The sequence below is a fragment of the Stegostoma tigrinum genome, chromosome 13 (assembly GCF_030684315.1).
Source record: "Stegostoma tigrinum isolate sSteTig4 chromosome 13, sSteTig4.hap1, whole genome shotgun sequence".
NCBI lineage: Eukaryota > Metazoa > Chordata > Chondrichthyes > Orectolobiformes > Stegostomatidae > Stegostoma > Stegostoma tigrinum.
The window spans coordinates 44136878-44153124 of NC_081366.1; the positions used below are offsets into that span (position 1 = coordinate 44136878).

General features: G+C 38.5%; 1 protein-coding gene across 1 annotated transcript in view; it reads right to left on the reverse strand.

Annotated features, from left to right (window-relative positions):
* unc5a (unc-5 netrin receptor A) overlaps positions 1–14787 on the reverse strand; it is an 860398-nt gene extending 845611 nt beyond the window's left edge. Inside the window, exon 1 of the mRNA XM_048542935.2 lies at positions 14458–14787. Within this exon, the coding sequence (XP_048398892.2) occupies positions 14458–14545 (88 nt within the window). The 5' untranslated portion in view covers positions 14546–14787. The remainder of the gene's footprint in view (positions 1–14457) is intronic.
* Between the last annotated feature and the right edge of the window lie 1460 nt (positions 14788–16247).

Genomic DNA, 16247 nt, shown 5'->3' on the forward strand with positions numbered 1-16247 from the left:
GATGCTGGGAGGAGGGGGTGGAAGGGCAAGGACAAGATTTACAAGACAGAACCAGACTCTCTTTTCTATTTTAAAATGATTGCAATTTTTGGCCCATTTGATGGCATCTTCAGTATTTCACATCTGCTTTCTAGCAATGAAAACAAAAACATACACTAGATCAATCATTTGCCGATTCAAAAATATCCTCACTAAAACTAAAACATATTGTTAAGTTCTGACATAAGGTGCAGAATGCATTAGCTATCCAGCACTATTATTGTAAATGACTGAAATATTGAGTCATGCAGTACAGGTGCAGGCTTCAATGACTGTTGAGGGAAACAAGGGTGCAAATTTGAGATTCTAAACAGCAGTTTTCTCACTGTTTTGGAATGGTGACAGAACTCAGATTGAAAAGGTTAAAACTCTCCTGAAATGTAGAAAGATATAATTAATATCTTAAAATAATAAAAAATGTTTTTTTGCTTAATGTTGTATGTCTACCTAACACTGGTGACAGAGAAACTTTTAGGAAATAATCTCGGACAAAAATAATTAGCATTAAGGAGATTAGCCCATCTATAAACAGGTGGTTGGCGATGCTGACAAAATAAGTGCCAACTTAATTTGCCTTAATCTTGGACAAAACTACAGGATAATTAATGAACATTGTCATGGATACATTCAAGACCAACCTTTTTGACCAATAGGATTTTGTTCTTTGATGAAGCATTGGTGAGGGTATTGGCAAAGTCACCATGTCAGTTTATACTATCATCTTTCATAGATTAGATAATAAACAGAATATGCAATTCAAGTCAGCAACGTGTGAGGTAACACAAGTTCAATCAGAAGCATGAGACAATACAGAACCAAAGATTTTAGCAAATGTTTGTAGCGTGGATTCTGGGGGAGGTTGTCGACTTGCTTGCTGAGCTGGCGGGTTTTCATTCAGACATTCATCACCATGCCAGTTAACATCAGTGAAGTCGCCAATGAAGCGATGTTGTTCTACTCCGCTTGGAGCTTAAACTGTCTCGTCTGTTATGGTGAGTAGTGTCATTTCCAGCTTTGATCTGTATGGTGTCCAATTCTATTGGTTTGTTGGTTGCATTACGATTGAGAAACATGCCTCTAGAAATTCCTGTACGACTTTGTTTGGCTTGGGCTACTATGGTCACATTGTCCCAGTTAAACTGGTGGCCTTCATTGTCTGAGTGCGCTGATATTAGGGAAAATTAGTTGTATCTTTTTGCTGCTAGCTGATGTTCATGTACACTGATGGAAAGTTTCTTTCCTATATGTCCAATTTAATGTTTGCGGCAGTCATTGCATGGTATTTTATAAAATCCTAACAGGACTGGACTGTTTACATGTTTCTATGAGATAGCCTCTCATTCTAAATTCCAGTGAGTACAAGCCCAGCTGATCCAATCCTCATCAGTTCTGCCATCCCATGAATCAGTCTGGTGAATCTTCGCTGGGCTCCATCAAAACCAGGAGAGCAGAACTGGACTCAATACTCAAGGGGTGACCTTACCACAGGCCTGTCTAATTGCAGCAAGACAACTTTACTCCAATACTTAAACCTTCCCACTACGAAAGCCAGTATACCATTAGCTTACCTCACCACCTTCTGTCCCTACATGCCTGCCTTTAGAGACTGTTCCACCATGATACCCAGGTGTCATTGCATCTTACCGTTTCCAAAACTGCCACCATTCAGATAATAGATAATAAAATGTGAGGCTGGATGAACACAGCAGGCCAAGCAGCATCTCAGGAGCACAAAAGCTGACGTTTCGGGCCTAGACCCTTCATCAGAGACCCTCTGATGAAGGGTCTAGGCCCGAAACGTCAGCTTTTGTGCTCCTGAGATGCTGCTTGGCCTGCTGTGTTCATCCAGCCTCACATTTTATTATCTTGGATTCTCCAGCATCTGCAGTTCCCATTATCACTCACTCACCATTCAGATAATAATTTGCCTTCCTGTTTTTGCAACCAAAGTGAATAACCTCAGATTTATCTATGTGATGTTGCATTTGCCAAATATTTTCACACTCAGCCAGTCTGTCCAAGTCACCTGGCAGCCCTTTGACATCCTCCTCACAACACACACTGCCACCAGCTTAGTGTCATCTGCAAATTTGGAGATATGGCACTTGATTCCTTCATTCATAGATAATGTATATCACAAACAGCTGGGGACCCAACAAAAAACCTTGAGGCTGCCCATTTTTCATTACTTGCCACTCTGAATAGGACCAGTTTACTCCAAATTTCTGCTGCCTGTCTTCCAACCTGTTCCTTATCTATCACAATACATTACCTCTGGGGTTTTCCTTGTTAATCATGGCCAAGCATCTACATCAGTGCCATATTTTTCAACGTAATCAGTACACAAAAATCTATTAACCTGCCTCGAACTTAAAATGATTGGAGCAGAGAATTCCAAAGATTAACCACCCAGTTTCTCATCAGTAATAAGTTACTTGACTTGTATTCAAGACTGTCTCCTGATTCCACATATGATTGACAGGGAAAACATCTTTTCAGCATCTATTCTGTTCATCCCCTTTTAAGAACTTTTAAAAGTTTAAGATTGCATCGCACTTTCTAAATACCCAAAAATACAAGCCACTTTCCTCAGTTACTCCTAAGGACATTCCCACCATCTCAGGAATGAGTCATGAATCTCTACTACACTTCTGTGGCTAGTATAGTTTTCCTTAAGCAAGACAACTAGAACTGCACATACCTCTCCAGGTGTGATCTATTCAGTGTTCTATGCAATTGAAGGCAGACAAATTTACTGATAATACTCAGATCCTTTTGTGATAAAAGCTAAAATACTATTTGACTTCAGAATTGTTTGGTGCAGCTGTACGTTTTTAGTGTACTATGTACAAGGACAGCTAGGTCCCTGCAGATATCACTATTAACTGGCTGCAAAGTGCTTTGAGGTGTCCAATAGTAGTGAAGAATTAGTTTTTCCTTTCCACTTTCTTGATGTTTGAAACATCATCTTCTTTGGCAAACCACTTGCAGTGTACTCCTTTGTAGCCTCAGCCATACTATATTTCCAATCAATTAATTTTTTTCTTCTATAAAATCAACCCCATCGTTTTATAGATTTACCTTTGATATTACTCACTTATTCATCATTTACAGAATCATAGAATCCCTACAGAATGGAAACAGGCCCTTCAGCTCAACAAGTCCATAGTGAACCTCAGAGCATCCCACCCCGATCCATCCCCTATAACCCACCTAATCTACACATTCCTGAAAACTGTGCGCAATTAGTATGGCCAATCCACCGAGCCTGCACATCTTTGGACTGTGGGAGGGAACTGGAGCAAACCCACGCAGACACAGGGAGAAATGTACCAACTCCGTGCAGACAGTCGTCCGAGGCTGGAATCGAACTCAAGTCCCTGGCACTGTGAGGCAGCAGTCCTATCCACTGTGCCAGCTATTTCACCCCTCATTTCATTTTTCTACACTGCACTTTCTGGATTCAACTTGATTAACTAGTGTTGAGAATAACATTTATCACAACTATTTTGAAAGAAAATACAAAAAAAGTCAGGAAACTAGTTCCATCCTTTCAATTCTGAAACTAGATTTGAACAGTTCAAATCAGGAAAAAAATAAATGTATCAGTTAGCTAAGCAAGTTTTATAGACAATGAGGTCAAGTTATCTCAATTTAGTGGATGATCACATATCTACAACTCAAAAATATTCAATTCTCACCTTGGTACTGCAACGTAGAAGTGACTTAAAATTACACAAGTTCAAAAACCATTAGCCAGTGTTGAGTAAGACTAAATTGTGAAAGGGAATATTATAGATGACAACTCAAATTAAAAACAAAATTCAGGTAATCAGTATGTCACACAGCGTCTAGACAGTTATGATAGGAATACTTAATACTGACCGAGTAAAAACCTCAGGGATTCCCTGAAGAGAATTTTATATCTTATCTTCAGGCTAAGATCTGCCATGTGCCCAACTGGAAGTTTCCAGATCTTTTAAATCTAACTAGATCAGATACATCCAGGTACTGTCACAGAAAAAAAAATGTCCGAGTTCTTCATATTTCTGTGTAAATTTTAAAGCTAAAATCTTCAAGGGTTAGTCAGCTATCAGCTTTGGGCTTCATTCATTGCTCAAAGTTAGACAATCAATGACCAGGTTGCAGTTCTGATCTGGAAATTAGCTGATCTCGCCCAGAATGGGCCCAGGCTACTCAGAGCAGAACAATTCCAGTTAATTGCCTCTAGCACGTCAAGCTTTTTAAAAAAAATCCCCACTGCTGAGGAGTATCATAGGAATTCCTTGTAGGAGCACACATCATGTAAAGACAGGATAAGGCTCTTACTGTGATTTCTTTCCACCCTAACAACGAAAACTATATCAGATACAATGTTTCTCGGGGCTGGCGGGGTGGGGCGGGGGGGGGGGGGGGATATTAAATTATAAACAGCAAGCAAGGTTGCTCAAAATGCCAGAAATTATTCAATTGATTTTAAAAGACAAAAAAAGGAATATAGTTGGAACAAAATTGACCAAAATTCAAACTGAAGGGAAGTGCTCAAAAGTTACAAACAATTACCGTTACTCAATAAAATCTGAGTGTTGCTATGGAAGTGAAAACTTCATTCTACTTGAGCACCTACATTATACTCCTGTGGCTATGCATCAGCCAGCAATTCCGTACCAGTCAAATGTACCTAGTTACATCAGAGGAAGATAGCAAAAGCTTTAACCAATTGGAATTGTTATTTGGGTGCACTACTAAAGCTTTACAATGAAGGGCATTCAATGTTTAACACCAAAAATCTAATCCATAACCACTACACTAATTTAGTTGCTAAGTGACTAGGCTAACAGAGGAAGGGAGGACAAATCCCACATGGTCAGTTTGAGGATTTGAATTCAATCGAAAGAAAAAAAATGAACAAACACCTGGAAAGCAGCAGTGTAATAATGTAGCTGTAAAATTGGCATTAAAAATTGATTCATTAGTTTCTTTAGAAGTATTGCCCTTATCCAGTCTAACCTGTATGCACGTCAATTGTATGTTAAATTGTTACTACTATAGAAATGTATTGAATGTGACAAATAAATAACTTGTACTGTGTGGCATGCAACTGAACCTTAAAAGTATATTTTGGTTGTATAGTGATGTATCAGGCCATATGGCAATGGAAATGCAGTTGTACCCTTATTGGCCTGGATTTTGCATAAATCAGCCATTGTAATAGATTAATTTGAACAACATCTACATGTGGGCAGTGAAAACGTGCCAGAGGGTTAGTGGGGTAAAGCTATTGAGACTGGAATAGTGCTCAGGAAACATGGGTTTGGAGGTGACCATAGAAGATGGTAAAATCTGAATCAATGAAAACTTGGAATTAAAAGCTAACCTACTTATGAAACAACATATCTGAAAGAAATGTCAAACTTAGCCAGCCTGGCCTAGATTACAGTAACAGTCAGATTGATACAGCACAGAAACAGAGTCCTCAGTCCAATTTGTCTGCACTAACCAGACCATGTCAATCTGACCTAGTCCCAATTGCAAGCATTTGGCCCATTTTCCTTTAAATTCTACTGTTTCATTACCCACACAAATGCCTTTCAAATGTTATACAAAGCACAAATTGTTCACCCAGAAAACTCAGGAATTTTAAAAATCATCTTACAGTGTGAAGGGAATATTCTGTAGTGACCCGCAGATCATCGTGCACAGTTTTCAACTGTGCTGAACAATTTATAAAGTGCTAACAACACATTTATGATAACCAGATCCAAAAAGAGGCCTCCCAATGCATTATGGTTCTAAATAGGATAGCCAAGCTTAAACTCCCAGATTGGACAGAAGGGCTGAAATGGCTCTGCTACTTTGTGTCCACTGTCTCAGGTTGTAACAAAGATTCCTTGCCTTTTGGACACCTCTCCCCAAATTCAAATGAATGTGTTTAAAAACAGCCACTTAACCAGGCATTCTTGAATTAACAAAGAGATAATTAACTAGAATTAGTAATTATAAAATGAGAAGAGAACATAATAAAACATAGAAGGTTAGGATTTTTTTGTACAGTCTCTATTTTTCATTAACAATGGATAATTGCCACCACTGAAATGGCAGTACCAGTAACTTTGATATTGAAAGATGGTCATTTTTCATATTTTTGTAGGTTGACTAAAGTTTCTTCATCCTACTGTTTTCTAAAAAAAACTGGTTTTCAGCACTCATGTTGCATGTAAATACTTCAATCTAGGGATAACAAGAGAGATATCTTTTGACCTTCACAGTATGCTATAATTTGAATGCAGGCTGATACATAGAACAATCAGTCTCACATCATCCACTACAGTAGTGTCAAAAACTGTTTCAAAAGCAAGTCTGTCTTTTCCCTTTTTTAGTCCAAGAGGGTTAAATAGACATGTCTGCAAGAGGTGACAATGTGGGAAGATATAGTGCCTCCTCATTCTTTCTCCATTGAAGTTTTCTTGACAACATACACATGCGACACTTTGTGGGTTTTACACAGGACTCATCCAGTCAGTGAAGTTAAATCTGCAACTTTCCTTGCTGAAGTTCTCCTCTCAGAATTAAAAAGCAAAAATGTTTCAATGTACACTTTGGGGTTCTGTTCCATCATCACATTTGCCCTATTTTCCACTTTCAACCTAGTACTAACTCTCGAACTTAATGTTATACAAATATTTTTTGCAGTAGATTGTTTTAATGCAAGTATTCAAAATAAATCACTAAACACCTGAGAAAACTTGTGTTCATAATAACAATTATCCAAGTTCCTTTCCGTCTTCAGACTTTTATTTAAAACCCTCAAAAAAGAATGAATATCTAACATTTTAATGAAAGGAAACAATAATTTTTAAAGAAAAGAAAAGAAAAATCACAAACTAGCCAACTGCTGTTGAATGAAATCCAGCAAAGCCTTTGACTGTTGCTTGGCTAGTGTTAAAATTGAGATCTTTCATTACAAGTGGAGAAGACATGCTCTGGATTACCTCAGCGCCACAAGCACAACACAAGTGTGAAATCACTTGCCTTGAAGTGAAAGGTGTTTCAAATACTCTTTGCCAAACATAAATTCATAACCCGTTGATTTGTGCCCAGCTATGCAACAGCTGCAATCTCAGTTTAAGCTAAAATGCATATCCATCCAAATCATTTACACTTAAATTGTGCAGATGAGTCTTCCCACTCCTGTAAAGTAAAACGTAATATTGGGCTAGCGGCTTTAAAATCAGCAGCCATTCCAAATAAGTAACATCAAGCTGACTATAAAACAAAATCCCCACTATTTCTAGATTCTCATGAACAATGTGTTGCTCCTGTTTGATGCTAAGGCAAAAGTCTGTTTTAGGGTGTGCGCGCAGTGGAAGAACTAAAATTAGGTCAAATTAAATTCAAATCAATCATTAGAATTTAGTTCAAGTTCCCATACAAAGCAACAAAGAGGAGCTAATAAATTATCACCATACTGTGTTCTTGTACCCCTGCCCCCAACAACGATGAACCCAAATGCAATCTAACAGCTGCTCACTGCTCAAGCAAACACTGCCATATGGTTACTAATTAACCACTATATCTATATAATGAAGGCACAGGAAAACAATGCAATTTTCACTATCTTTAAATAGTGTTGCAATTTAAATAAGATTCTAAGATTGACTTCATCTCAATATGTAAATTTCCAGTTGTGGACAGCTTTTATACTTGCTACACACCGCACACACATTTTATTTCTTTTTGACTTCCTCTGTCCCACCACACATTTACATTTTCTTTTCTTCCTCTTCTGAATTATAATTCAAGTTTAGGTGACATATCCTAAGTTCTACTTGCTTTTTTGCTGCATTACCACCTGTACAGGGGACTTAAAATTCAGGTGACCATCTATCCACCATTGCCACAGAATTGTGAAATTTCTGTTCTAAAAAGTGGATTCCTGGCCCTTGGCTAAAAAAAAGAATTTGTTCCTCGTCTCAACAAAGGAGCAACACTATCCACTTCTAAAATTCAAAGTTCAGCCGTCATTTCAGGAATCTGCACCTACACATGGTACATACTCAAAAACTTTCAATATACTAGGAAAGTCTCTTTTTATATTTGGTGCTAATCATGCAGATGGTGAATTCTTGAAATTAACAGGGATGACAGTATTAATCCAAAAATAAATCACTCCTCTCTGTATTTGGAATTCACTGAGCCATTGGTGCAGCGACAGATGATTTTGGTCCCAAACCAAGATTAGATCATCCACCCATTGTGTCTGAACCATTATTTTGTTAACCACAGCAGAGCTATTTTTGTAAACCCAATTGTTCACCTTTTTCAATTAGCTTCTGAAACTTGGCAGGTACAAGTATCAGTGTCACTTTTAAACATGTTGTTTGATTCGGCAGCTACTTTCTATTCCACAGCCAATTTCACAATCTTTTGTGAAAAAGAAACCTTTCCGGATTCAATTTTAAACAGGCCTTGTTTGAATTTTTATTGAAAAATGCATCCATTCTCTTAACTGGATAAAAATATGGAGTGTCACCTTACTAGTGAATTACTACCAGAATCTAGAAAACAAATACTTTAAGAAGTCATATTTAGCAAATGCCCAATCTACTTAGTCTCATTGTACAATAACAGTAGCACTCTGTTTATTGTTCCTTTGCGTTTTATCACTTGTATTTAAGTGTGTAATAGCTTGAAAATACCCCTCATTTTGAAACAAAAATCAAGCCATTTCTATGAAGAGTTACAATGTAACGTCTGCCAAAGTATCTGTTTTCCTCTATTTTAAATAAATTGAGTCTACCATTTGGTTGGGTGGCTTTTGACTAGGTAAGCGTATGGAAAATTAACCAAGTGCTGAAATTTTGGTTTGAAAATGCTTGAAGAGATGCACTATATAAACGGAGAACAGATAGAATCTAATACAGAGTAAAAAATCTATCGCTTTAAGTGTTGAACTGCACCTGTTATTATTCAGCCAACAGCTTAATCCATCTATTTTGTTCAGCATGCTATGAACCCAGTGGCAAATCAGTCTTTGGGTCTTTTTTGCACTTATATTTAAAAATCAAAACGTTCTATCTGTTCTCCATTATACAGTGCATCTCTTGTTCAAGCATTTTCAAGTCAACATTTCAGCTCTTGGTTAATAATTTTCCATACGCTTACCTAGTCAAAAGCCACCCAACCAAATGCTAGACTCAGTTTATTTAAAGTAATAGAGGAAACCCGATATTGTTGACAGACAACCTTACACTTGAAGGCCAGGAAAAGTTGAAGATGGGTTCGCATTTTTTTCCACAGCTGATCAAAATGTTTTCAAAACGAGTTTGGCATTTAGATAAATTTGCTCGGTCACAAAATTTGAAATTATCAACTGCCTACCTTCACACATTTCAACTTCAAGATGATGGGGCAAACATACCACAAGGAAGGAAAAGGTGACTCATTGGGAAAGAGACCTTTAATACTTTTTTCCTACATACAGTTTATTTTACACAAATATTGGCAATTGTAGGCAGGAAAATCCGCCAAGAATAAAAGGACTGTGCTACTATGCAATGAGAATTTCAGTGACTTTACCAGGATGACAAAAAGGCACTTAACTTAACTAAGTATCCCAACAGCCAGCTGACATTTTGTGCCAAAACTATAACTCTCTTAAAATATCCTTGGGAGTATTCACAATTAAACACGTTTTCTCCATGAGGCCTAACACACAACATTCATATCTATCTCATTTTGTCATCTGCAGTTCACCTCACTTCCACAGATCTGATCATAGTAGCCGTTACTCACTTGAATTGCAGACCTTTCACGCCATCCTTCAGCTAAGCAGCTGAGAACTCCACGTTACTTCACAATTATGAATTTTTGCATAAAGCTACTGGCACACTATTGTAAAGACTTATGCTAAGTATTGTTGTGCTTTTTAGTCTATAGACGTACAATGAGAAAGAACAGGTTTGAAACTCAAGCATTTATGAGGATGACAGTTTTGAAAGTGAGGAGTTTGATACCTATTGTGAATCCTGTATGCGGAGCTGCTGTTTCCGGTCATGTGCAGACAAACTAGTGTCAAGGCATTGTTTAAAACGTGAAACTGATTATAGGCCAATTAATCATGATGTGGGGATACAGGAAAACAGTGATTGAGCCAAATGTTGTGTAACAGTTAAATTTGTTTCTGCTGTTAAAAAGGGACATCTGCGAGTACACATGACAAACCGTGTTGATCAGCTTATTTAAGAATGTACACAAACTATCACAAACTGAACCTAACCCATGTCATAAGGATTCAGGGCAAGTGACTTACTCATGGAATATCATGTTGTAATTGGCTTATTGTGTTGCTAAGGATTGAAAATGAAATGTAATTAGATAAAGCACTGTCTGCCATCATGATTGATTATCAGGTGGTGGAACAATTTGGACTGTGAACACAGAAGCTAGTTTAGATCAGAGAAACCAAATCTGCAATCAAAAACTTTTAGTTCTCTGCAGTAAACCATTGTATGGCTTAGAAAGGGTGGACGCTGGGAAGTTGTTTCTGTTAGGTGAGGAGACTAGGACATGTGGGCATAGCCTTAGAATTAGAGGGGGTCAATTTAAAATGGAAATGAGGAGACATTTCTTCAGCCAGAGAGTGGTGGGCTTGTGGAATTCATTGCCATGGAGTGCAGTGGAGGCCAGGACGTTGGATGCCTTCAAGGCAGAGATCGACAAATTCTTGATCTCACAAGGAATCAAGGGCTACGGGGAGAGTGTAGGGAAGTGGAGTTGAAATGCCCGGCCATGTTTAAATGGCGGAGTGGACTCAATGAGCTGAATGGCCTTACTTCCACCCCTGTGTCTTGTGGTATTACGGTCTTATAATATTTGCCACTGGGGTAAGCACTTCTATTAATTGCATTTGGGAGGTTGAGGGGAGGACAATAAAGTGCAGGGGGTTAAGTGGATTTAGACTGTATGTTTTTCCTCTGTTCTTTGCAGATGAACTTAAAATGACTTAACAAGAAAGCAGGGGATCTCTTCGCTCTTCCTTCCACCCGCAAAAGACATAGTGGATGTGTTAGAGTTCATTAAAAAGCAGAATGAGTTTTTTTTGTAAATCTTCCATGGGACGTGAACATCTTTGGCACGTCCAGTATTTGTTGCCCATCACTAACAGAGCTGAAAAAGGACCCAAGAGACCAGAGAGAATGGCAGATTTCTTTCTTAAAAAGATTAGGAACTAATTAAAAACAATGAACATTTCTCATTTATAGTCACTAATTTTACATTACAGATTTTGAGTTATAATTAGCATTAACTTAATTCATGCCATGCTGAGAACTGAACCTTAAGCCTGTAGATTAGTGCTCCACAGATGTTACTGATATCCTTCTGTTCAGGAAAGTGATGACTCAAGAGGTCTTTCCTCTCTTCCTCCTCAAATCGTCTTATGCTTTGTGTGTGATCAAGATACAATTGCTAAATATAATTGCTTGCCTATGTTTAAAGGTTACTAGCATGTTATTCAGAGGCTATATGAAGGAATGTCCCTAATACGGAAACTAAATTTTCACCTATTAAATCACAAGAGAACAGTCAAAAATGCCTCCACAAGCCTCCTGATCATGCTGACGGGTGGTGTTCCATCTAATGAGATATTGTGTTATACACCAGGAAGGCCTCTGTGTAGAAAAAGTTAGAATTTGATTTGGTTTACATTGTGTAAAATAAAAAGTTCAGTAACTAATACGATGTCAAGCCTGCACATTCTGACCAAGCGCGATCTTCAAACTCACATTTTCCAAAGACATTTAAGTGACCTTAATCATTTTATTTTTAGTGTGGAATATATTTCATAGCTTATAGGTGATTTGCATGATCAAAGACTTCAATTAAATTCAAAATTGCATAAGGATCATTTCAGTCTCAATTTTAAACAGACGATTTGTTACCATTGAAAGAAGCATGTGATGCAGAAAATTGGGTGGGGTAATGATTTCACACCGCCCAAGATATATTTGGAATGTTATAAATGTAGCAGCAAGATTTAAAATGTGTAATAAGATCAAAATTCCAAGAGTACATTTTAATTTTCTTTTTAAATTAAGCTGTATTAATTCTTTGTTTAATACACAGTCCGGAGGAAACATTAGAGACATTTCCAAATCCCATCTCAGGAGGTGCACAATAGATAGCCTCAAACCTAGTTTAAACTGAATTTCTACAGCAAAAATACATCTCACTTTATAGAGAAGACTGACATACCACACTGGTAAATCATTCATTTCATTTGCTTTTAATAAATGCTCTGGCTCAAACTTCCAGATCTCCCTACAATAAAATCATGCAGAATTGGTTGACATGGCTAAGCTTTCAAAGCAAGTGGTTAGGAACATGAAACTGACAATATTTAAAATGGACCAAGTGGAACATGGAGAACAATAATACTGCTAAAACACAAAGCTATATTTTCAAAGATACACAGTTTTGGTTCCAAACAAAAGTTTTTTTTTATAAAGAAGAGTTGTCATAGAACAGTGATACGTGTGTTTATAACTCAACTGAACTACCTCCACCACAGCTAGTTCTTTTTGGCCGGTAATGTGAAGGCTACACAGTTTTGTTACATGCCGTGTAAAGAATACAAGGTGAATAGCATTGTGCCATGAAACAGGGATTTTTTTTTACGTGAGCTGCAAGAGTTCGAGCTCTCAGTTTTATAATCCTCGCAGAACTTTCGACGTGACACATCCTTACATACACACAGTCCAACGTCACCCTGGACGAAATATATCCAACTATTAGAGACCGCGATAACAAAATTTCTAAGCGGTGACAATTAAATAAACTGAACAGGGCTTTTCAATCTCCAATTAAATAAACTGAACAGGGCTTTTCAATCTCCTTGAATGGACAACCTCAGTCGTCCATTTCTCGGGAGAGGAAAAAAAAGTCAAGAGAAAGGAGAAACACTGACAGCCAGGATGAGGGATTTCTGTCTTTTGGCCAGTTTTTGGAAACTCTAACCAATATGCCTGAAGAATTCAGAGCCAAAAAAAGGTCTCCAGCCAAAGATTCGATGACATTTTCGAGATCATCAATAAAACCTGGTCGATAAAGGTTTTACCGCCACAAAACGGTTTCATGCTCAAACCAAAATTTTGGCTTCAAACAAGCCTCAATGCGTGGCTTTCACATTAGCCAACTGCGGTCAAAAAGGAGTCTCTCTAGGCTTTTACAATAAATCAATTCGACTAGGGTTTAAGAACTTGTCTTTCAGTCGGTGTGAAAGTGACATTTCACCCATACTCGCGTAGGCAAATGCTGCCGAAGTAGGAATTTGTCCAAGAGCACTCATCACCCGTTCCCCTCCCCGCCTGTCACAGAACAGCACTGTAACATAATCTAATGGGATTTGTACTGACGGCACTTACTCGATATTATAACTATTACGTAAATTAATATTGTAAACGGAGATGTGTGATAAATGACATCCGTTACAAAAGGATGTCATCAATGCAGAAAACATTTCTTCAAATGTTTCCAAAAACTCAACTTATCAGATCAGATCTAGTCATCACCCTCTTGGCTTTTCTATTGCGGCCCCGGCTCACTCCCACTCCCCTCTTGCGCTCATATCTGATATTGTTCTCAAAATTGCGTGAAAGGACTTCAACAGAAGCCAAGCCCCAGTACAAACCAACAAATAATGAAATAATAAAAAATCAACCGTTTGTTCAACCATCATACATCGCCACTGTTGCGGTCTGATGACCCGAATCTGTGGCTTTTCTGCTTTCCACAGCTCATTCCAATTGAGCTAGCAAAGTTTAACATAGGGAAAAGAACGGAATGGATCAACGCCGGTAGAAGATAAAACGGCATTTTTTTCCTGAAAAGATGTTCTTAACCGCTAACCAGTTAGCACATAGCACACGCCGAATAAATCTACGTATATATGGGCGTGTAGTCACAATCCGGTTGGCAGACTAAGTTCAGATCCTTGATTAGACAGAGATGTATACCCGCACCCGGTGGGGCGAGGGAAATCATCAGTAATCCCCGCTTTAATAAAATTGTTATGGGGCGCAATTGCAGAAAAGGAACGTTTTCACAAGGTCAGTTTGCACCGATTTAACTTCTTCTCGAAGTTATCGAATTATAGACTACGTGCAGGGAAAAAAAACAACGGTGTTTCAGATACCGAACCTGTGTAGGTAGCCTGACTTGCCCTCCCCTAGAAGCAACAACACGGGGAGCATCCAAAATAAAACTGGCAGGGAGATGTACTAATTAACCGAGCAGCATCATTAAAGCAGTCATTTCTCACCATTGCGATGATAGGAGTCACCGCGAAAACCATTGTAAACCAAAGTTACCTTTTCTCCCTTAAACGTTAATCCAGTAGTACTGTCATTATTTCCTTACCTTGACAGACGGCTTGCAAATAGAGTGTGGATGAGATGAGAAAGTTTATCATTCGCAGGCTATTGCATAAAACCCGTGGCAATGGCATTCCGTTTGAGTGTTGTATCCGCGCCCAGTGCTCCACAATTTAAACTGCACTCTCCTGTGTGGAGTGTAATTTCTGGACAATCTCGACAAATAAAACTGTCCTGCCCACCTCACCACCATCAGGCAACACACATGTATAACACATTCAGCAGCTTGTCAGAACAGAGCCGCACAGATTCACGCTTAACCGCCCCTGCATTACACGGGGAAAATAAATTATTTTCTTTTCAGAGTATAAACGAGTCCGAGCGTTTGCTCGCTACTCTTTCGCATATATTGCTGTTCTGCGACTCGAATCTCGGTCTATTAGATACCGCGAGTGCTTGTGTTCATTGCAGAGCTATTAACGAGGTATCTCGCAAAACATGGTACAGAATATTCGGACCGCATCTTTGAACGCTGTGATTATAGGCTTTTTCCTTCCACTCATTGCGTTCTTAAATGGCATAGTTGGCAGAAGTCACCAGAAAGCGTGATTGTGTTATGTTGCTGGAAGTGGATACCAACTGAAGAATATTCAAATCACTGTATTGGGTAGCGACTAGAAAGTATCTTCCACTTTTTTTAAGGCGCTCCGCTCCTTAATGTTTACCAGATACTTTTGCTGTCAGTGTTGGGAGATACGACTGGAAACAGCGAGTGTGTATCAACGACGCTGCCAAAATTCAACACTTCTTAAACAACATAGGTGAAAGATGATCTCTTAGACGCAAATAATGTCCAACTTTGTTTGGTCACCTGGTCTCAGTTTAACAATACCCTTGGACGAAAGCAACATGTTTCAGATTCAGCTGCATCCAAATTATGTCCAGGTTGCGGTTAGTTATCGCGATTGGAACTGTAACAATACCGGAGACCAAGTCGGATTTAGTAACAAAAGCAGAGTTGCTGGGGGAAAAAAAACTCAGCAGGTCTGGCAGCATCTGCGAAGAAAATAAAAATCAGAGTTAATGATTCGGGCCCAGTGACCCTTTCCCAGTTCTGAGGAAGGCTCACCGGACCCGAAACGTTAACTTTGATCTATTTCTCCACTGATGCTGCCGGACCTGCTGAGCTTTTCCGGCAATTCCTGCTTTTGTTTCTGATTTACAGCATCCTCAGTTCTTTCGGTTTTTATTAAGTCGAATTTAGTGTTCGATTCAGAGACGGATTTGGAGTGCAAAAAACAACTTGCAACTTCGCTAGTAAATCAACAGCGGGCTGGGACTAATGATACACTTAAATAATAGGCTGTTTCCAGATTAATGACTAAATGTAATGGACGTTTCTCAGCGCAACTTGTGAAAAGAGAATGCAGTTCAAAAACTATTTACGTTTTAAAATCCCTATATTGGAAAGTGCGGGTAAAACCGTGAATTAAAAACTGGCATTCATTTCATCTCTCATACTGATTGTCACGATATGAAGCAGTCTTCAGGAACTTGTACGATAACAACAATTTATAAGCATAAATTAAATTTTAAATGCCAGCGAAATGTTCATGTTTCCACAGAACAAATTGTCTGACGGACACCATTTATACATAGAGTTTAAAACAAAATAGACACGGCGCTGATTTTTTTTTAACTTGATCAGCAAAGGTAATTTAAATCTCTGAAGACACTGGTCCCATTGAAAACAGCTCTTCCCCCGTTAAGCGCTACTTCCCGTGTGTACAAAGTCTTAACGAGCTCAGCAGATGTTGACTAATATTTAATTGTTGC